This window comes from Harmonia axyridis, chromosome 6 (assembly GCF_914767665.1).
Source record: "Harmonia axyridis chromosome 6, icHarAxyr1.1, whole genome shotgun sequence".
NCBI classification, from domain to species: Eukaryota; Metazoa; Arthropoda; class Insecta; order Coleoptera; family Coccinellidae; genus Harmonia; species Harmonia axyridis.
In genome coordinates, this window is record NC_059506.1 from 21,944,323 (window position 1) to 21,967,459 (window position 23,137).

The 23,137-nt window shown below is 38.6% G+C and overlaps 1 protein-coding gene across 1 annotated transcript in view; it reads left to right on the forward strand.

Moving 5' to 3' along the window:
* The window catches only part of LOC123682957, a 129,021-nt gene that overhangs the window by 56,586 nt on the left and 49,298 nt on the right, over positions 1-23,137 (forward strand). The window contains exon 4 of the mRNA XM_045621819.1: positions 1,632-1,832. Within this exon, the coding sequence (XP_045477775.1) occupies positions 1,632-1,832 (201 nt within the window). The remainder of the gene's footprint in view (positions 1-1,631; positions 1,833-23,137) is intronic.

Genomic DNA, 23,137 nt, shown 5'->3' on the forward strand with positions numbered 1-23,137 from the left:
ATAATACTGCAGTCCAAAATACCTTATCCGGCGGTAAACCGTTCGGACAGTTACAGGTTGACCTTTTTTTCTAACCACTTATCAGCCAAAGATCGAGTTGTGGCAAATCGGTTTCTAATGACCATAAATCTTAGACGTCGATCTTGAACTCCATTTGTGCCCCTTCGACATCTGTTGCCTACTCTTCTTCAATTTTGGGCATTATCAAACCACGTTTGACAACATCTCATAACAGTAGTCGGATTTCTACTCGTACGGTTAGCAATTTCTCGAAATGACAATCCCGCCTTCCGTAGACCAATAAGATCGACGTCTAAAATTTATGGTCATTAGAGACCGATTTGCCTCAACTCGATCTTTGGCTGATGAGTGGTTAGAAAAAAAGACCATCCTGTAACTTTCCGAACGGTTTACCGCCGGATAAGGTCTTTTGGACTGCAGCATTATCTACCCCTTGTGTTACCTCTGACGGTAGAGCATCGCCGGCAACGATATCAATAGTGCAGAGAACGTAACATTGGAATGTGGAATGGCATCAGGTTGTCTTTTTGATGAATCTCGATTATCCTTGGGTGCACATAATGGTCGAAGAAGGGTAAGACGACGTCGGGGAGAAAGTCGTGAATCACAGTTTAATGTTGAGCGTCATGTACACCAGACAGTAGGCGTTATGGTATGGGGTGCTATTGCACATGCAAGCACCTATAGTCTTTATTCGAGGTTACATGACAGCGCTGTGTTACTCCCTTACCTTAACCGGCTCGAGAATACAACATTTCAGCAAGATAACGCCCGACCTCAAGTTGCCAGAGTTAGTTTAATCTTTTTCGAAGCGACCCATGTGAATATTTTGCTTTGGCGGTCCAGATCCCCCGATCTTTCGGCCATAGAGCATGTTTGGCACATGATGGGTAGAGGACTTGGAAATTTCCCCACGGGCTCTGGCGGCTCTGAGACATGGAGTGGGATTTTATCCCTCAAGAAGAAATAGCCCATCTTATTAATGCCTAGACGTGTTGGGGAGTGTATAGATAATCGCGGGGGACAAACACATTATTAAAAAAAATTGTAAAACCTTCGTTTTTTCTTCTCCAAATTCCAATTATATTCTCTTTGCTGTACTATCTATGTTTTACCAAAAAAATTAAAAATTCAAACAACTCTTTCTGGGTGTTGCAGTTTCTTTGCCAGTTATTATATATACATTTGGGCAACTGTTCAACTGGAAAAAGCCCTCCGATAAAAAGTGAAATATTCAAACTTATCCTGCCACATCTCAAGACCAGCCGGAATCTCATTCATTATCCCAAACATCCCATACTTCCTTCTACACCAATAAATATACAAACTACCACAACTCCAACTTGTAAACCTCCAAACACAACTTGCCTCCAAAACCGACCAAAGCGACTCCATCCAATTACACTCCAAGACACGGTGTAAAAAAAGTTCAACGATAATATTCGCCGATAGAGTTTCCGATATCACTCCCTAACGACCGTGACCCCTGCCCTAGACACCCTCTCCCATCCGAATAATCCAACCGATAGCGGTCTGCAACATAAACACCGGGACTTGGAGTTTGGGGACCCTGCAAACATTGTTGGCCTGACCGATCTCATTATTTACAGATAACGTTCGAGTCCTTTGCCGTGGGAACTTTCGAATCCTTCACAACCGACGGATGCCCGGACGGATTCATCTCGATCGCCGAGGGTCACCGCTCGAACTCTGGAGGGAAGTGGTGTGGAGGCGCTTGGGGATACAGCGTCTACTACAGCGAAACGCCTAGCGTTAACATGACGCTCGTGCTGAACAAGTTTTCACAACAGGTAGGTCCTTGCTGATGGATGTAGAGAGATAGATAGTGTTTATTCACTTGAACAAATACGATATCGGTGTATATTATAACGACATTATAGGATTCGAGCATGTAAATTGAAAATCGAAAATTATCTATGAAATGACAACTAAAATAACTGATCTAATGAGAGAAAAATAGGTACACAAGTTTTATACATCCTGAAAATTTTACAAACATACCATGGTCGTAGCTAACGCCGTATCATTAAAACAGTGCTCCCTAGACTACATGCGCCCCAAAACTTCCTGAAACTGTTATCCAAAATCTTTTAGAGATTGATAACATTTTTGGTCCAACAATTTCATTCAAAAATCACATTACACAGATTGATAATTCAGATCAGTTATAAAAGAAAATACGAATATCAGAAAAAAACATTTTCTCCGGTTGAACTAGAGCCCAAGTTGCCGACAACACTTCACTTTGCAAGTCGACAAATATCGCCCGAAAACGAAGTATGGGTAAGAATATCAATACTTGTTTTCTTAGGGCGATATTCGTCCACCAGAGGGTGCCTATTTATTTGTAACGATTGCGGGATTCCCCCGTGTAAGGAACGACAATGTAGGTACACGTGTTTTATTTTAATCTGCTGAAAAGAATCATTACGCTTAAATGTTGTAATAAAATTGCTTTTGTAATTATCAGTTAAACAGTTTGATTTGTGACAAAAATTGGAGGGAAGTGTGTGTGTTCTTGGGGGTACAGCGTCTACTACAGCGAAACGCCCAGCGTTAACATGATGCTCGTGCTGAACAAGTTTTTACAACAGGTAGGTCCTTGCTGATGGATGTGGATAGATAGATAGTGTTTATTCACTTGAACAAATACGATATCAGTGTATATTATTCCGACATTATAGAATTCGAGCATGTAAATTGAAAATCGAAAATCATCTATGAAATGACAACTAAAATAACTGATCTAATGAGAAAAAAATAGGTACACGAGTTTTATACATCCTGAAAATTTTACAAACATACCATGGTCGTAGCTAACGCCGTATCATTAAAACAGTGCCCCCTAACTACATGCGCCCCAAAACTTCCTGAAACTGTTCCAAAATCTTTTAGAGATTGATAACATTTTTGAGAATAACTTCTGGTCCAACAATTTCATTCAAAAATCACATTACACAGATTGATAACTCAGATCAGTTATAAAGAAAAATACGAATATCAGAAAAAAACATTTTCTCCGGTTGAACTAGAGCCCAAGTTGCCGACGACACTTCACTTTGCAAGTCGACAATAATCGCTCTAAAAAAACGAAGTATCGGTAAGAATATCAATACTTGTTTTTTTAGGGCGATATTCGTCCACCAGAGGGTGCCTAATCTGTAACGATTGCGGGATTCCCCCGTGTAAGGAACGACAACGTAGGTACACGTGTTTTATTTTAATCTGCTCAAAAGAATCATTACGTTTATATGTTGTAATAAAATTGCTTTTGTGATTAACAGTTAATAAGTTTGATTTGTGAGAAAAATTGGAGGGAAGTGTGTGTGCTTGGGGGTACAGCGTCTACTATAGAGAAACGCCCAGCTTTAACATGACGCTCGTGCTGAACAAGTTTTTACAACAGGTAGGTCCTTGCTGATGGATGTGGATAGATGGATAGTGTTTATTCACTCGAACAAATACAATATCAGTGTACATTATAGGATTCGAGCATGTAAATTGAAAATCATCCATGAAATGTCAACTAAAATAACTGATCGGTTGAGAAAAATACTCAAGTTTCATACATCCCGAAATTCTTACAAACATACTATGGGTGTAGCCTCAGAGTAATAAATATAGATAAAGGAAGCATGTGTCATTTTCAGTAAGTAAATTTTGTCCCCAACATGAACTATCAAATTTGACATGAACCGCGCGAAAATGAAAACATATCAGTGATGAGATATTTCACTCAATTCGCGAGTTTCTCCACAAAGAACGCACTTCTTATGGCATATAGTAAATCAATGTTTCATATCAACTCAAAATATATTGGGATGAAGACATAAATATATCAGAAATTCAGAAAACAAACTTCAAGTGCGCCAAACGACGTGAAACAACGGATGGCACTAGGAGAGCAATATTTACCAAATCTTGAATTTCAGCAGGTAGATACAGAAAATAATAAATATTCTGCTTATCATAAATTCGACAATTAGGAAAAATATCGGATTCCAAATATTCAAATTTGCATATTTAAGTGAGAATCACTCAAATAAATATATTTCATTCAATATAATATACATTCATACGGATATAGTAAAATTGTGAATTTGAAAAGATATCACAATTCAACAACGTAATCTAAACATGTTGGGGACATGTAAAAATTTCGTATACTCTCGCTATCTATGTTTATTAGTTACTCTATGGGTGTACCTAACGCCGTATCAATAATACGGTGCCCCCCCAGGCTACATGCGCCCCTAAACTTCCTAAGAATGTTATCCGAAATCTTTTAGGGATTGATAACATTTTTGAAAATAACTTCTGGTCCAACCATACCATTCAAAAATCACATTGCACAGAATTGATCATTCAGATCAGTTATAAAAAAATTACGAATATCAGAGAAAAAAACATTTTCTCCGGTTGAACTGGATCCCAAGTTGCAAACGACACTTTACTTGTCAAGTGGACAAATATCGCCCTAAGAAAACAAGTATCGATAAGAATATCGATACTTGTTTTCTTAGGGCGAAATTCGTCCACCAGATGGTGTCTTATTGGTAAAGATTGCAAGATTCCCCGGTGTGAGGAACGACAACGTAGGTGTACGTCTTATTTCAATATGTATAATAGATTCATTTTCGTTTGAATGTTGTAATAAAATTGCCTTTGTAATTATTAGTTGATAAGTTTAATTTGTGAAAAAATTGATGAAAGAAAAAGAAATAACTCCAGTTGAGCAATGAAAAAAAAAATGAAACAGAAAAAGAAGAAAGTTATATAGAAATTGCACAAAATTTCTTCAGCAATGATTTAAATAAGGATGGTAAGTACTGAGAAATCTATATATACTCATAACGAAAAAATAATTCTCGTTAAAAATTTAATTTATAATAGCTAGCTCGTATGGAGAGGCCTGCAAAAAGTTATCGTATTTCGTGCGGTATTGTGATATTCAATGAGTAAATTTTGTTTTTACATGAATATTCAATGAAATAAAATTTCAATCAATACACCAAAATGAGTTTGAATTATGTGTTATTAATTACGTAGCGGTGATGGATTGAATGGTTGATATGTAATAAAAAATTACGAATATCAGAGAAAAAACATTTTCTCCGGTTGAACTGGATCCCAAGTTGCAAACGACACTTTACTTGTCAAGTGGACAAATATCGCCCTAAGAAAACAAGTATCGATAAGAATATCGATACTTGTTTTCTTAGGGCGATATTCGTCCACCAGAGGGTGTCTTCTTATTGGTAACGATTGCAAGATTCCCCGGTGTGAGGAACGACAACGTAGGCGTACGTCTTATTTCAATCTGTATAATAGATTAATTCACGTTTGAATGTTGTTATAAAATTGCTTTTGGGATTATTGATTGATAAGTTTAATTTGTGAAAAAATTGGTGAAAGAAAAAAAATAACTCCAGTTGAGCAATGAAAAGAAAAATGAAACAAAAAAGGAGAAAGTTATATAGAAATTGCACAAAATTTCTTCAGCAATGATATTCTGTGGGTGATTTAAATAAGGATGGTAAGTACTGAGAGATCTATATCTACTCATAACGAAAAAATGATTCTCATTAAAAATTCAATTTATAATAGCTAGCTCATATGTAGAGGCCTGCAAAAAGTTAACGTACTTCGTGCGGTATTGTAGTATTCAATGAGTAAATTTTGTATTTTCATGAATATTCAATGAAATGAAATTTCAATCAATACGCCAAAATGAATATAAATGATGTGTTATTAATTACGTAGCGGTGATGGATTGAATGATTGATAGTTATTGATTAACATAATACAACATTATTCAATTCATATTTTAGTCCTCAGGTTCTGAATAATTCCGAAAACATCACTGTAATAGGTTATCGTGTTCAATTATATTTTTAGATTTTTCTGGACCATGTTGGAAATAATTGGAAATACAAAAAAGCCATAACGATGATCCAGAGAAGAAGAGGAAGTTTTGTCGAAATAAAGACGAGAAAAGTGTATCTCTGATTTGAATAGTTTGTATCTTTCAGCTACTAGTAGCATAAGGTGACAGTTATAATTTTTGATTTCATATATTATTATTTCAATTGAATTCTATCATTTTTTTATGAAAAATTTCATTCTTTCTTTGAGCCCTCAACACATTTTGATATTGGGGTTTTCTCAGACAAGCTATGCAACTTAAGTATATATACCGGGTTTTTCACCATAATTTGACCCCCCCTTTAACTTCGTTACTAAAAAAGGTACAAAAAAATGTTTTCTACAAAATTTTCACGAAATCGACTAGTGTTTTTCAAAATGATTTCACAAAACGAAATATATACAGAGTGGGCCACATTTTGATAGCAACTTCATTTTTTCAAATAGAACACCCTGTATATTTTTCTATATTTGAATAGCTTTTTTTCCCCTGATTTCAAATACATATTATTATTATTATTATTTGAACTGGGGTCGTTTTGCTTCGGTGAGCCTTCCGGGAACTGCGACCATGCAGATCTTTTGTTCACTACCCTACTCATTCATAGAAACCCAGGGAGGTCGTCAACGTCGTTAATAAAATTGACAACCTCCCTAGGGGCCTTGGCCATTACCTCTCTGGTATCCAGGACCGGCTTGCCCATGTGAATGGTTCTTAGGCCAGCCAGCTCTGGACACTTGCATATCAAGTGTTCAGAAGTTTCTACTTCCGATCCACAGAGCCTGCAAATCTCGTCTGCTGACTTACCCATACGGTACAAATGATGTTTGTACCGACAGTGCCCCGTCAGCAGTCCCACCATCACCCGAAGCTCCGCTCGTGACAGCTTCAGGAGTTTTCTGGTGTAAGTAGGTGAAATCTTCACGAATTTCTTTGCCTGAGCAAGTCTAGGAGTGTTAGTCCAGTGGATTGTCCTACTGTTCAACTCCCATAGCTGGACCGCAGCTTTGTATTGGTCTTTTCCTATCCCACAGAAAGGCTCAGGTCCAGCAGGTCTTAGCCTAGATGCACTTTTTGCAAGCTCGTCCGCTCTCTCATTTCCTTCAACACCACAGTGCCCTGGTACCCATAGTAGAGTCACCTTGTTTCCTCTGGCCAGTTGCTTTATGGTGTTACGGCACTCCCAAGTCAGCAGAGACCCCTGACAACACGATTCCAGGGATCTCAGCGTGGCTTGGCTGTCCGTGGTGATGTAGATATGCGCCCCTTTGAGGTTCATTTTGAGACACTCCTGGGCGCATACAAAAACAGCCATTATCTCGGCTTGTAGAATCGAGGGCTCACTTCCCAGGGCTTTAGAGATCCTCAGTCTAGGTCCATATATCCCAATGCCGGTGCCCTTCTCTGTTTTTGATCCATCTGTAAACCATATGGATGACTTTTTGTCTAGACGATTTATGAAACTTATTGCACTATGACGGTCATTTATAACCGTTTCAAAGGGCGTTTCAAAATCGTAGGTGGTTGGCATAATATCTGATGGTTTTGCGAGGAGGTTTGAATCTAGTTGATTCAGTATCCTCATATGTCCAACCCAGTTCCCAGGAAGGAGCTTTCCATTATGGGAAATCCTTATTGCTTCGAGCAGGCTACATTTCCTTACATGTAGGTGTAAGGGAGGCAAGTCTAGTATGACCTCCAGCGCTGCCGTAGGAGCTGTGCGCATAGCTCCTGTGACACCAATGCACGCCAGCCTTTGCATTTTCTGCAACCTGATGCGTGTGGTGACCTCCTCGGTTTTTGTCCACCATGCTAGAGATGCATAGGTGACAATAGGGCGTACCACCGCTGTGTATAACCACAGTACCATTTTCGGTTTCACTCCCCATGTCTTTCCAAAGAGTCTTTTGCATGCCCACATAGCCGCCGTGGCTCTGGAAAGAGTCTTATCTATATGTTTCCCCCAGTTCAGTTTACTGTCCAGGGTAACACCTAGATATTTACACTCACTAGAGAAGTGCAGAGTCTGACCATTTAAGACCAGAGCTCTGAGGTCGAGATTCCTTCTTCTAGTGAACGGGATTATTGATGTTTTCGAGGGGTTGACAGTAAGCCCCTCTTCCCCGCACCAATTTTCAATAGTTTTGAGAGCAAGTTGCATTCGGCTACTTATTGGGCCCACATGCTTGCCTCTAACCGTCACCACTATGTCGTCGGCGTAAGCCTGCACGTTAAATCCGCCTGTTGTAAGCCTCTCCAAGAGGCCATCCATGACCAAGCTCCACAGCAGGGGTGATAGAACCCCTCCCTGAGGGCATCCCCTGCACGTCAGCACAGTCACTTCGGTTTCTCCCAGATAGGCTGTAACGGTTCGTCCTTTCAACATAGCTGATATCCACTTAACAGTGGAGGGTTCTATCCCTTTCCTTTTGGCTGCATTGCATATGGAGGTATGTAGGGTATTGTCAAAGGCCCCTCCGATATCACCGAACATTGCAAGCAGAATCTCCTTTGCGTTGAGGGTGCCTTCCACCTCTCTAAGAAGATGATGAAGGGCGTCTACAGTAGATCTACCCGCCCTATAAGCAAACTGTTTGCTGTGGAGTTTTACACTGCCTCGTATGTTCAATTATTTTCTCCATGGTCTTCAATAGAAAGGAGGTGAGGCATATGGGTCGATAGGATTTAGGCTCTGGGGAGCCTTTTCGACCCTCTTTGGGAATGAATACTACCCTCGCCTCCCTCCATGATTTCGGGATATAGCCCCTTGTAAAGCTGGCCTTGAAGAGCTCAGTTATCGGGGCTATAAGTACTTCAACACCTTTCTGAAGCATGGCTGGAAAAATACCATCCATGCCTGCTGATTTGAAGGGCTGAAAGCTCTTTATCGCCCATTCAATTCTTTCTGGTGTGAATAGTCTACCAGCTTTCTGAGAATCCCACCTGGTGGGGTTGTATACTTCCCCAGCGGGGGCCCCATCTTCACTGGTAATCTGCCTGGAGCCAGGAAAGTGAGTCTCTAGTAGAGCTCTTAGGCTCTCTTGAGGATCATTCGTAAATTCCCCACATGGCTTCTTTATTTGGCCAATTGGGTTTGAGTGATCCTTAGATAGTACCTTTTGAAGTCTAGCTGCTGGGGCCGTTTTATCTATTCCCTCACAGAAGCTTCTCCAGGACTGCCTTTTGGCTTTCCTGACCTCTTTGTTGTAGTTGGTCAGGGCTAGTCTGTAGGCATTCCAGCTGCCTTCTCGCTTAGCCTTATTGAAGGCTTTTCTAGCAATTTTCTTGAGGTTTTCAAGATGATTGTTCCACCAGGGGACGTCTCTGGAGATCGTTTTCTTCCTGAGTGGACAACTGTTTTCAAATGCCCTCTTCAGACATGATGTGAAGTGAGCAGAGGCGTTCTCCAGATCCTCATTGGAGCTGATGTTGTATTTCAGGCCCTTTAGATCAGAACTCATGTGGGCTATGTAAAGTTCCCAGTCTGTCTTCCTGGGTATCCTGCACTCAACATCAGCTGAAGCAGTTGCTCAACGTTGAATTCTATTGCCATATGGTCTGACATGGATGGCTCTTCTGAGACCCTCCAGTTCTTGACCATCCCCGCAATAAAAGGTGTCGCCAGTGTAAGGTCAATTACTTCCCTTCTGATCGCATTCATGAAGGTTGGACTATTACCCACATTTACTATCTCTATGTTAGTAGAAAGTCAAGTAAATCCTCACCTCTATGATTTATATCTGTGCTGCCCCATACTTTGTGGTGTGCGTTCGCATCGCAGCCCAGAATAAGTTGTTTCTTCTCTATGCGGCACCATTCGATGAGGCGTTGTACTTCCTCCGGTGGTGGGCTGATGGCGTCTCCTGGAAAATATCCTGAGGCGATAACAAGCTGCCTCTTGATGTTCTCAGTTCGCACCTCAACCAATGCCGCAGCAAGATCCCTTGTCAGGAACTCTGTAAGTGGAAGACAGGTTAGTCCCCTTCTGAGTATTATTAGGGCTCTTGGACTTACTGCCTTATCGCAGTATATCGTCTGATATACTTTGTTTGGTAGGCCTCTTACTTGGCCTCCATTGATCCAGGGCTCTTGTATCAGCCCTATGTCAACATGCCTTCTAGATGTTCTCCAGCATAAGGCACTAGAGGCTGCCTTCGAGTTCTGGAGGTTTATCTGAAGGCATGTCAGACATCTACTCCTTATGAGGTAGGTTGTCCGCTAGGCTTTTCGGAAGGGACCGCCGGTTTTTCTCCGTCGGACCCCCCCTTATCACGCCCTTGCGGATCAGCCCTCCCCCCAGAGCTGGTGGTCAGTTTTATGGCCTCTTCATTTCCTGGAGGCTTCACCACCTTCTTCTTTACCTCCCCTTTGGGCCTTTTCGACGCCGGACCAGAGGTTGGGGCCTGAGAAGCTCCTCTCCTCTCGGCCATTGTCTTTGGTCCCTTAAGGCGGAGATTTGTTTGGCCGAAAAAGTAATTTATCTGCCAATTCTTTGCTCTAAGTCTCTCGACCGATGTTCTATCAGCCGAGATGACAATCTCGAGCATGGGTCCTGATGGTCCCCTTCGAAGGACTCTCCAGCTGGAGGTTTTGAGCCCTGCGTTCTGATTCTCTACCGCCTTGAGAATTTTCTCATTGGAGAGATCATGGCTGTCGGGGAGATATCCGACCAGGATCTCCGGGTGAGGCAGTTCTGCCTCTTTGGCTATCCTTAGATAAGCTCCCTCCCAGGGTTTGAGTTTTGGCTGTATGCTCTTCAGCCACTCCACAGTGGCTTTGTCAGAGCATGTCAGCCCAAGCCAGCCTGGCCTCATATGCAGTTGGTGGAACGTAGGCGTTATGGCGTCCTCGTTCCCCAATGCAATAATCTCTTCCATTAGCGATTTTTTGATGGCCATTAGTTTGTCCATTTTCAAAATCACCTCTGGAAATTTTTTGTGCATTATCCCCACCTTCAGACCAGCGGTAGCCTGGCTGTAGGTGGGCCCACCTGATGCGGGACCCTTGGGAGTTCCTGAGGGCTGAGCCCCGGAAGCTCCCGAGGATTGAACTTTGGAGGCACCCGAGGCCTGAGCCCCGGCACCTCCTGAGGACCGTGCGACTTTTGAAGCCTCGCATTTGGCACTCTTTGGCTGCTTGCTTCTAGGCGTGCTGTCCTCCGACCTATTTCTCTTGGTCCCTCGACCTGTTTTCTGCTTTGGACCAATTGGTTTGGAGGCTTCTTTCCTGGCATCGTCAGGAGCCATCCCTTTCTTTAGAAGGAACTTCATCCTTCTTCTGGCGGCCCCGGAGAGTCTATGTCTCCTGACCGTCAGCTTTTCGAGGCCAGCTACGACCTCTTCATCGCTGCTCTTCAGCAGCATTTCCTCCGCCATGGGGTCAGGACTTGCGCCCTGTTCCTCAGGCTGAGCGAGGCTTTGCACTTCCTCGATTAGCACATTAGGGCTAGTGCTAGACCCTTCTTTAGTTTTTTCTATCTGGTCCATATGAAGTCCCACGTGCAGCTAGGGAATTTCAGTCACCAGAGGCAGAGCCCCGCATGCCCCTGGAAGGCCAATTAAACCAGAGGTCGCCTGGTATCTGGAGTTCGCATATTCAGGACTAGATCCTCCCACTAGCCACGCAGACTTCGGCATACGCTGTTCCACCTTGTCTTGGGGAAAGTTTTTATTGTGTCTTTCATACACTCGGTTCAGGCGGTTAAGCCAAATCCCCCGGCATGTGTCCTCTGCTCGCGAGACATGACCACAGACATCAGATTCCACATGTCGGTATATCAGGCATGAAGTGCTGATCCCTTGCATACCTGGCATCGTAAACCCCGTGCAATACCCCAAGCCACGACACTACAGCAGGGTATGGGGAGTCGCACCGCATTGGTCAGTGTCGGTCTATCACTGTCCAACTCTCGCCCCGAGGAGGCTGCGGTGAACCATGCCAGCACAGACCTTGGCATGGCTGGGGTCGACTAATCCCCCGAGAGTTTCAAATACATAACATATGTTTGGCCTATCTCTACCACAGAGTTTCAAATTTTAAGAACCACCTGGCATGCAAGCTGACAGTTTTCAAGTGGTAGGCTGCGATAACTCAAAATGATCTTTTTTGAGTTATCTCGTTGGCAATTTGACTATATGTCATATCGTTGCCAACGAGATAACTCAAAAAAAACCATTTTGAGTTATCGCAGCCTACCACTTGAAAAGTGATTACTGACCACGCCAGGTGGTTCTTAAAGTTTGAAACTCTGTGGTACCCAGAATAAAAGATATAGATCAAATATATGTTATATATTTGAACTCAGAGGAAAAGGAGCTAGTCAAATATAGAAAAATATACAGGGTGTTCCATTTGAAAAAATGAAGTTGCTATCAATATGTGGCCCACTCTGTATATATTTCGTTTTGTGAAATCATTTTAAAAAACATTAGTCGATTTCGTGAAACTTTTGTGGAAAGCATTTTTTTGTGCCTCTTTTATTAACAAAGTTAAGGGGGGGGGGGGTCAAATTATGGTGAAAAACCCGGTACATCATCTAAATACCCCGATATATCATAATAAGCTGTTTTGAATAAGAAAATGTTTGATTTCTGTTTCAGTTTGTTAGTTCCTTCAATAATTCTGTTCTCTCCCGGTCTCTTATCATACAGGGTGGCCCAACGAAAATTTAACACGTGGATTTAACGACTTTTTTGATTTACCTTAGTCTATCGTGATTTTTTAAGAACGTTACAAGTGTGTCAAAGCGATTGAATATTTGTAGTAGAATTAAAATGGTGTATTCCGTAGAAGAAAGTATGGAAATGATAGCATTATTTACGAAATAACGCGAACTATAGCAGCTTTATTTAACGAACCTTATCCTGGAAAAAATGCATCCACTGCTTACGTTGTGCTGCTGGTTGTCAAAATTGACGCTACTGGTTCAATCGGAAACAAAAAGAGGGTGCATGAAAGAGACAAAGCGAGGGACGTGGCTGTCTTAGGTCATGTAGCAATGGATCTCACCAAGTCGAATTCTTTAGAATAAAAATGTGTTTTTACTGGATAGGCCTGAGACTTATTTAGTGAAGTGTTAAATCTAAAAGGTAAATTGATATGATGTTTAGTTTCAGTTGTCATCATCTATTCAGAATCAGTCTTGCAAATCTTCTCATTCTTCAAATATTGAGATTAAAACGAAAAGAACATGAAGTCATTTTCCATCGACCCTTTCGAGCAAAATATCGGTATAATAAAAATGTTATTTCTCGGAAAACATGGGAGTATTCCAAGCGATTCAAGTCATAAAAAGAAAGCAAATATATTATTACAGAATAAGAAATAATTTCAACCACATTGGTACGATATCCCAAATTGTGCCGCCATGAAATCTCCCCATTTGTGGGATTAAACTGATTGCAACAGTTTTTTTCATGAATATCGTACTATTTATCATCATTATGCATCGAAACGCTGATGGTGGAATTACTGTAATGGTCTCTGGGGGTTGTAAATGGCGCACGAGGAAAAGTAATCACGAAAATATTACATTATTTTTATAACATAGCCGTATTCAGATCATCGATGGAATAATTGTTTTCCGCGATTACATGAAATATTGATGTTCAGATTTCCTCCTTCATGCAAATATAACATAAGAGCTTTTAAGTTTTTGATACATTGTATCACTCAATTAACCTGCAAAACGATGTGTTATGGAAATATAGAATTCATGATGATATTCGATTCCACTTTTTCAACATTTTCTTGAACAATATTTTTGAGGAAACGGAAATCCATTGGAAAATAATCGATGCCTATTTGGAATGATGGATTTTGCTACGTCCAATATATGCTATTTTAAATACAGGGTGAGTAAAGGGTGCTCGATCAGTCGATAACTTTTGGGCTAGGAAAATCATTCAAATTCTGATGAAATCGACAATATAATAATAATAGTTATTTATGCAACAAGTGCAAAAAGTGCACCTCAATAAATCATTTTTTGCTTTTTGCATGAACGTAGAAAAAATGTTCTATGCAAAACTGATCAACATTTTTTCTACGTTCATGCAAAAAGCAAAAAATGATTTATTGAGGTGCGGCACTAGGTGTAGGAAAATGAAAAGCGCAACTTGAATACTTTATTATTAATATCGGATCAGTTTTGATTAAGGAGTTATTATCGGGAAGGCATTGTTTGTTTATCTCTGGCTGCTAACATTAATACAAAATAATATAAAATATGTAACTGTTTAAAACGTATTGCCAATCTCTCAGCATATCTGATATGTGGTGGGTTTGAACGTTTATGTTTGTCATGATGACAGCATGTTGAAGTAGAATGACAGATGAGTGCAATAAAAACTTTATTGCACTAGTGCAATAAAGAACTCCTTTTTTCACTAAATATAGTTCAATAAAGTTTTGCTTTTTGCATGAATGTCGAAAAAAATAATAATGAAGGCTTTTATTCTGCAAACAAAATACATATTATCTCGCAGTTCTAATTTCGAAATGCCTCACTCGTCATCATTTATCTGTTTTACTCTTTGACGTAGGCCACTTTTTTCGACCAATTTCATGGTTATAATAGTTTAAACTGAGGATAATATCTTGAAAATCGTTCGAGATAATTGTACGATTTATTTTTTATTGGATTCCCGAAAAGTCTTCTGCAAATTTACGGATCACTCTACAGGTAGTCCGAAAGACATTTCAATTCTTTCAAAATGACCTCTAAAAAATGTCAATAAGTCAATTTTTCCAAATGGCATGCCCTGAATTTTTTTTTGCTGTCGGATAGTCTAGTGAGTAGTCTTCATTTTTAGTCTAGACATATTGTGCCTAAAACTAATGTGCATCCAAATGAATAATTGTAAATATTTTAATGAATTCTTTGACTCGCTCAAAATTAATCATTTCCAAAATGCTTCGCATTCCATGTTTTTCTTTTTGTATTAAGGCTAGCAGTATACTTTTCACGCTGACAATTTCAAAGGTATAAGATAACTCAATCCTACTTTCAATTGAAGAATTGATATTATTAGGAGATATCAAGTAGAGATATAATACTACGTATTTGCAGAATCTTTTTTAAATGAAGCTTTTTCTGCCGAAATATTTAAAAAAAATGCGAGTCCTCATCGCCATCTTTTTTATAAGAATCCCACTAACCAATGAACCGTTGAGTTTTTAGCCAAGGTATGGCATATTGCCGAAATTTTCTTATGATGCAATAATATTCTAGGTGAGCCATTTAAAATAAGAAACTAGTAGTCTGTTTCCGGTATAACCGGAAGTTGTAGAGATCTGAAAATATTTCAGGAAGAAAGATCATTGTCTCGAACCCCAATATGCAAATTTTCAGCTTAAAATTAGGATTAGTTTTCCATAAACGTCTAATAGGACATCCCGGTGAATCACCCTGTATAGTTGTGAAGAGAATTGGTTTTCAAAAAATGATCTGGTTATAAACACAAGTAAAACTAATGTCATTGTATTCAGAGCAAGCAATTTAAAAGAAAAACCTGCAGAAGTAAGTTTTAACAACCAAGTCTATAACACAGTTGAGAATGCTGTATTCTTAGGAATAATTCACGAATTTCTGGAGTGGAATACACTTATTAAGGATCTGTTAAGAAAACGTAATAGAATGATCTTTGCAATCAGAGTGGTGCATAATATACCTATAGATGAAATTATAAAAAAAGTTTTATATTATGCTAACTATGAATCTTTATTAAGATATATAATAATATTTTGGGGTGTGAGTACATCTCTACAATCAGTATTCATAAGTCAGAAAAGAATACTTAGAATATTTTTAATATGGGGGTACCGCTATTCCTGCAGAGGCAAGATAGTCTATGGTCTATCTATAACTCCATGAGTGCCTACTCTACCTACATAAAAACAAAATAGAATTTCTTAGTAATAACACCAATCTCACATACAATACTAGAACGGCCAATATAAATTATCCACACCATAAGTTATCTCTAACAGGAGATGCATTAAAATCTTCAAACAGTTCGCCAAATGATCTTAAAATTATACAAAATTACAGATTTTTCAAATAAAAAATCAAGACATTTTTAATAAATCATTATTTATTATTTATTATTCATTTAAATTTAGGGGATCATTTTATGTGGTTGTGAATTACTTAATGACACTATTTCATTTCATTTTTTCTTAGTGTAAAATTTAATTTGAAATAAAGAATATATTTATCTATCTAATTGATTGATTTCCAATGATGCAGTTAAAAACTCCTATTTTTAAATATTCTGTTCATCCAATGGCTTTGACAGAAAGAAACACAATGTTTCATTCATAAAAAAGCCTAGTCCTCTTCAAACTATATACTATTTTCTTATCTGAAAGTCTAAAACCCATCACTACCAAATACAAATCAGATTGAGACTATAAGCGACCAGCTCTAATCAAATCAATAATCAGCCATATTCTCTCAATTTAAGGCAATCAGATTAAATTCTTCGAACGCGATTCACTCTCCCCCTAAGAACCCAATAGTTTATCATTCAAAACCAAACATAAATATCCAAATCTTCCCCTCCTAAAAACCAACCCGAAAACAGAAACACCTTCCTCATAATAATTTTCAATTTCCACCGAAAAAAAAACACCCTCTAAACCAAGGCGGGCGTCGAAAAACGCCCATTAATCAAATTACCGCCCAGGCAGATACGTCAGTTATAATGGAGATCAATCACTTCGGTCCGATTTCTTGTCAAGAGTTGAAGCGCAATAGCTCGCAAGGGGACTTATTAATTCCAGCTGGAAATGTGCAAGGAACTGAAAACCAATCGTATCCATCTCACGTGAGGGGCTGCCAACAGAGGCTGAAAATGAAGTCAAACCCTGGCGGATGGCAAAAGTGGCCCAATTTTACGGTCGAGCCTGCAGGACCAAATTTTTGAGGGGAATTTGAGGGTGAACGGAGAGGAAGACGCGCACAAAGGGCTATGTTAACAAGTGGAGTTGGGTCCCTTCTTAATCGCTCGTAAGAATTAAATTTCTCTGTTGAATAATGAATTATAAGTGTGGAAAACACACTGGGGGAGAGGCGTATCTTTTCATCTGGTGTGAAGGTATGTCGAGGAGTTTCGAGGATTATAATTGTTGGCAATGTTAATCCAATGGAGATACATTACAGGGAAACAATTTTTATTCTTTGTATTTGAAATTGATTATGAGCATGGTTGGGCAGTATTACTATTATTTGTAATTAAAATACAAATAGATATTTTGTATTTGTATTTCGAATTTCATTTGAAAAAGTATTTTGTATTTAGTTGGTATTTCAAATACTAAAAGAAGATCTTAAAATTATGGAAAATTATTTTATTGAGTGGCGCTTATGTCCTAATCCGAATAAAACAGAAGTATCCTGTTTTCGTAAGTTTTTGCACAAGTGCATCAAAATTACCTATAATTTTGCATGACAGCGTGTTGTCATAAAAACTGCATGAGTTGACCGAATGCAGAATTAAAGAAAACACGCTGGAATGCGAAATTATCCGGTCATTTTGATGCACGAGTGTAATTCGAGGGAATATTTCCCGAATAAACTGTTACATTACTTGTCAAACTGATGTAGAATGGAATTGCCATAGATTCGAACTGTGTAAGATGCATAGAAACAATGCATCTATGAACAGTGCAATTATCGCAGGGCTATTTACGCTTCCTACAATGCAATTATCGCAAGTAATTTCAGAAAAATCTGCAAACTACACAAAACAGTCTAATCAAAATAATTCTCAAAAAAGATAGGCTTTATTCAACGGAAGCACTGTATAGGGAGGCCAACCTGCTTAACATCAAAAAATTATTTACTTACCAATCTCTACTACATATGTTCTCCAGGGCACAACCAAGTTCAGAATTAAATAGGAAGTACAATACAAGATTGGTTGAAAGTGAATCACTTGAGATTCCACTGTTTGGAAAGAAACATGCGCAGCGTTTTGTATTTCATCTTGGGCCAAAATATTACAATATGCTTCCTCTCCATCTGAGACAAACAAAAAATAAAAATAACTTTATGCAGAAATAAAGAATCTCATAATGAAAAATCAGATAAGCTGTGATGTTTAAATGAATGATCTATGATATATTTCAAAATTGTATTTTTCTTTCCGGGGGGTGGAGTGGAGATTACATAATACAGGCACTTCAGTGCTTAGATGTGTTTCCCATCCACGGAGAGAACATTTGTTCTTTTATTTGATTGATATGTATGTATTTTGCATTGTATCTTATTTATGTTGGAATGAATTTGATTTGATTTGATTTGAATTGCACAAGTGCATCAAAATTACCGATAATTTTGCATGACACCGTGTTGTCATAAAAACTACATTAGTTCATTTTCATTTTTGGAGAAAGAGCCCGACACCAAAGGTGGAGGGCTCTTTCTCCAAAAATGAAAATGCCCTAATGCAGTTTTTCAAAGAAAACACGCTGGAATGCGAAATTATTCGGTCATTTTGATGCACGAGTGTAATTCGGGGAACTGTTAACTTGTTAAAGTGACCTAGATTCCATAGATAAGTCCATCAAAATTACCGATAATTTTGCATGACAGCGTGTTGTCATAAAAACTGCATGAGTTCATTTTCATTTTTGGAGAAATTTCTGCAAAAATGAAAATGACCGAATGCGGTTTTTCAAAGAAAACACGCTGGAATGCGAAATTATCCGGTCATTTTGATGCACGAGTGTAATTCGGGGGAATATTTCCCGAATAAACTGTTACATCACTTGTCAAACTGATGTAGAATGGAATTGCCATAGATTCGAACTGTGTAAGATGCATAGAAACTATGCATCTATGAACAGAACAATTATCGCAGTGCAGTTTCGCTTCCTACAATGCAATTATCGCTGTAATTTTCGATAATTGTTCTCCATATACATAGAATTTTTGACAGGAGGGAAATATTCGCTGTAATTTTGGATAATTTCATTCAATTTATATATAATTTTTGACAGGAGGGAAATATTCGCTGTAATTTTCGATAATTGTTCTCCATTTACATAGAATTTTTGACAGGAGGGAAATATTCATTTAAATAATCAACAAAAAAATAGGAAATTGAATGTAACTTTCAATAATTCCGTCTTGAATCATAATTATGCTCCCAAATATCTTGGAGTTAAGCTTGATTCTTCTTTGAATTTCAAGGTTCACTTGAAAAATTCACGTTTGAAATTGAAGTCGAGGAATAATATCCTTCAAAAATTAGTACTATCTTTATGTGGTGCTGATGCCAGCACTCTTCGTACGGCAGCTCCTGAATACTGTTTCTGCTCCTGAGTACTGTTGTTCTGTTTGGTTCAATAGAGCCCATGTTCATAAAATTGATGCACAGCTTGACGTTTCTATGAGAATTATTAGTGGAACTATTAGATCTACACCTTTTCATTGGTTACAGGTGCTATCACATATAATTCCGCCTCATATTCGTAGTGAGGTTGCAGAGAAATCTTGGGAATTTAATTTCTACCCGAACTTATTTCCAATTGTATCTTACCTCCCAGATTCTAGAACTGCTAGATTGAATCACGCAAACCTCTATGGATTAATACCTTCCTTCGATCTAATGAAAGCAACAAGGAAATTTGACGTTCGGAATGGAGTTCTTGTAATGTCTTCAACAAAAGTCTTATCGTTGATCCTTCAGAAAAGGTTCTAGGTTTCAATCCTCCTAGGGAAATTCGGTGTATTTTAAATCGACTTAGAACTGGTCATGGTCGTTGTAATAGTACGCTCTTCAAATGGCATTCTATTGATAGCCCACTATGTGAGTGTGGTGTAGAAGAAACCATTGACCACTTGGTGAATAATTATCCAATTTATACATTTCATGGTGGTTTCCAAGCTATCCATTCAGTTTCAGATTCTTTTTTAGAATGGGTCGCTTCAACTTCAAATCAATAAAATCGAAACTAATAGTTAGAACTCCTTTCTGGTTCTTTTTTTTTGTTTTGAGTATTTAATTATAAAGTCGTCAACCGTTGGTGACGAGAGACGATAGAGAAATTTTTTTTTAGGTGAAGAGGAAGCCCTCCAATATAAATATGTCAGCTCATTCTGTAAACGTATACACAAACCAGTCACTACACTGATACAGGGAGACAGAGTTTTCTGCTGAGGTTTTCATCTGTTCTCTTGTATCATACATTGAAATGTATGATGCGCCGTTTACATTTCCTCTGCTACTATCTATAGCAGATGAAACTAGTGAAAGACGATTATATTTGCCTAGCCACCTTAGATTTACCAGCCATACGATAAGTCTTAAAAACTTTATTTGTACCTATTTAATATTTCAAATACTTGACGATGGAGTATTTTGTATTTCGATTCTTAGAACATTTACCTCGGATCTTTTTTAGGAAGAGGTATTGTTACCAGTAAATAAAGCAGACGATGAATTTAGTGAAAGGGAATTATGTTTGCCTAGGCGCCTCAGATTTTCCAGCCACACGTTATGTATTGAAAACGTAATTTGGAAACAAATAAACTCCTCAAGTTATAAGGGGAGAGAACTTTAGCGGAAATGAGAAATTTAAAAAAAAACACAAATTAAACAGAAAAGCTTATGTATCCACTTATGCGATCATTAGTTTTCTGTTTTATACAATAGTCGAAAATAATTGAAACAAAATATATACGGAAGATACAACAGAGATGAAGAATGAAAGCTCAAAATATAGTTTATTCAGGGAATCTCTATAAATAGAGTGAATGAAATGGCTTGGCGTTATGAAATAGACAAATTCATATCTGTACCATGTAGTGACAGTTCTGAAGATATTTTAGAATAGTGCAAGAGGCACGAAAATGTTTTTCCAAACTTGGCCAAAATGCCCAAAGAATTTTTATCAATGCCAGGCCGCCAGCATCTTCAGCTATAGTTAAAAGACAAATCACCAGAGCTGCTTTGAAAGTTACAAAAACCCGCAATAGATTCGGCGACAAATCCATAAGATGCGTCATGTGTTTTAGATCCTGGATGGAAAATTATGTTATCAAACAGTGGTTGGAGGTTTCTCAATAATAACACGTATTTTTTTCAATTTTTCATTTTGTAATGATTTATAGTGATTCAATTCGTGTTCCGATTTTGAAATAGTTGCTATTTTTGGTTCTTATATACAATGAGTCTAATAAAAAAGTGCTTTTTTTAAGGTTTCATCTCATTTCATCATTCTTTATTGATATGACACTACATAATGAAACTGCTTAAAATCAAGTAACTTGATAGGATTCGAGTACTTGATTAATAAATATTTGACTTGAATTGATATTGAATAACTACTACTTGACTTCAACTTGATTTGATTTCAAATCAAGTCGAGTAACTTGAAAATCATGTCAAGCCTTGAATCTGTAATTAGCAGAAGATGAAACTAGTAAGAGAGAATTATACACTGCGCAAAAGAATTAACGCACATTATGGAAATCTCAAATTTATTCTACAACTGAAGATGTTTTCAATGATAATTATGTTTATCAGAATTATGCATGCATATGTTATCCACTTTCAACGTTTTTCTTCAATACAGATGTTTTTTCCCAGCAGGAATAAAAAAAGATGAGATTATCAGATATTGAATGTATTGGCTCCATTCTGAAATTAGTTGTTCTCGATCAATTCTAGTGGTCAATAGATTTTCTTTCGTTTGAATTTCTACACTCGATCGCTATGCAACGCGAAACGCGCAATTTGACCCAAGAGGAATGTGCCCAAGCGGTAGTTTTGCGAGAAGAAGGGTAGACATACACAAGAATTGCAGAAAGGTTTGGAGTTTTCCATATAAGTGTTTCCAGAATGTTGCAGCGATTCAGGGAGACAGGTATGAATGTCCGAAGACCAGGACAGGGTAGACCACGGGTAACAACTGCCATTCAAGAACGTTACTTGAGAGTTTCTTCGTTGAGACAACGGTTTGCAACCGCTCGCCTCCTTCAAAATCAGCTTGAGCAAACTAATGGGGTGCAAATTAGCACTCAGACAATAAGAAATCGCCTCAGAGAATATGATTTAAGGCCTCGTGTTGCAGCAAGAGGCCCAGCTCTTACCCCAGCCCATCGAAGGGCGCGTTTGGATTTTGCGAGAGAGCATATACATTGGGAAGAGGCTGATTGGGAAAGAGTGCAGTGAACATATCTCTCATGTGGACATCTGTATACAAGGAAACGTTGATCACAATGGTAGAGGCAGAATCTAGACTCATATGTGAAGAGAACTCTTTCCAATGCATATGCTCTCTCGCAAAATCCAAACATGCCCTTCGATGGGCTTGGGTAACAGCTGAGCCTCTTGCCGCGACACGAGGCCTTAAATCATATTCTCTGAGGCCATTTCTTATTGTCTGAGTGCTAATTTGCACCCCAAGAGTTTGCTCAAGCTGATTTTGAAGGAGGCGAGCGGTTGCAAACCGTTGGCTCACCGAAGAAACTCTCAAGTAACGTTCTTGAATGGCAGTTATTACCCGTGGTCTACCCTGTCCTGGTCTTCGGACATTCATACCTGTCTCCCTGAATCGCTGCAACATTCTGGACACACTTGTATGGAAAACTCTAAACCTGTCTGCAATTCTTGTGTATGTCTACCCTTCTTCTCGCAAAACTACCGCTTGGGCACATTCCTCTTGGGTCAAATTGCGCGTTTCGCGTTGCATAACGATCGAGTGTAGAAATTCAAACGAAGGAAAATCTATTGACCACTAGAATTGATCGAGAACAACTAATTTCAGAATGGAGCCAATACATTCAAAATCTGATAATCTCATCTTTTTTTATTCCTGCTGGGAAAAAACATCTGTATTGAAGAAAAACGTTGAAAGTGGATAACATATGCATGCATAATTCTGATAAAAATAATAATCATTGAGAACACCTTCAGTTGTAGAATAAATTTGAGATTTCCATAATGTGCTTTAATTCTTTTGCGTAGTGTATTTGCCCAGGCACCTCAGTTTGCCAGCCACTAGAGCCATGAATAATTTCATCTAAGATTCTCGTATTAGCAGGATTTACTATGCAGTAATTGCTAACGGTACTTTGTGATGGAATATTTCTAGAAGGCCCAAATTGGCTGGAGTCATTAAAGGCTGTTTTGGACTTCAGTTAAAATATCCCAGTCC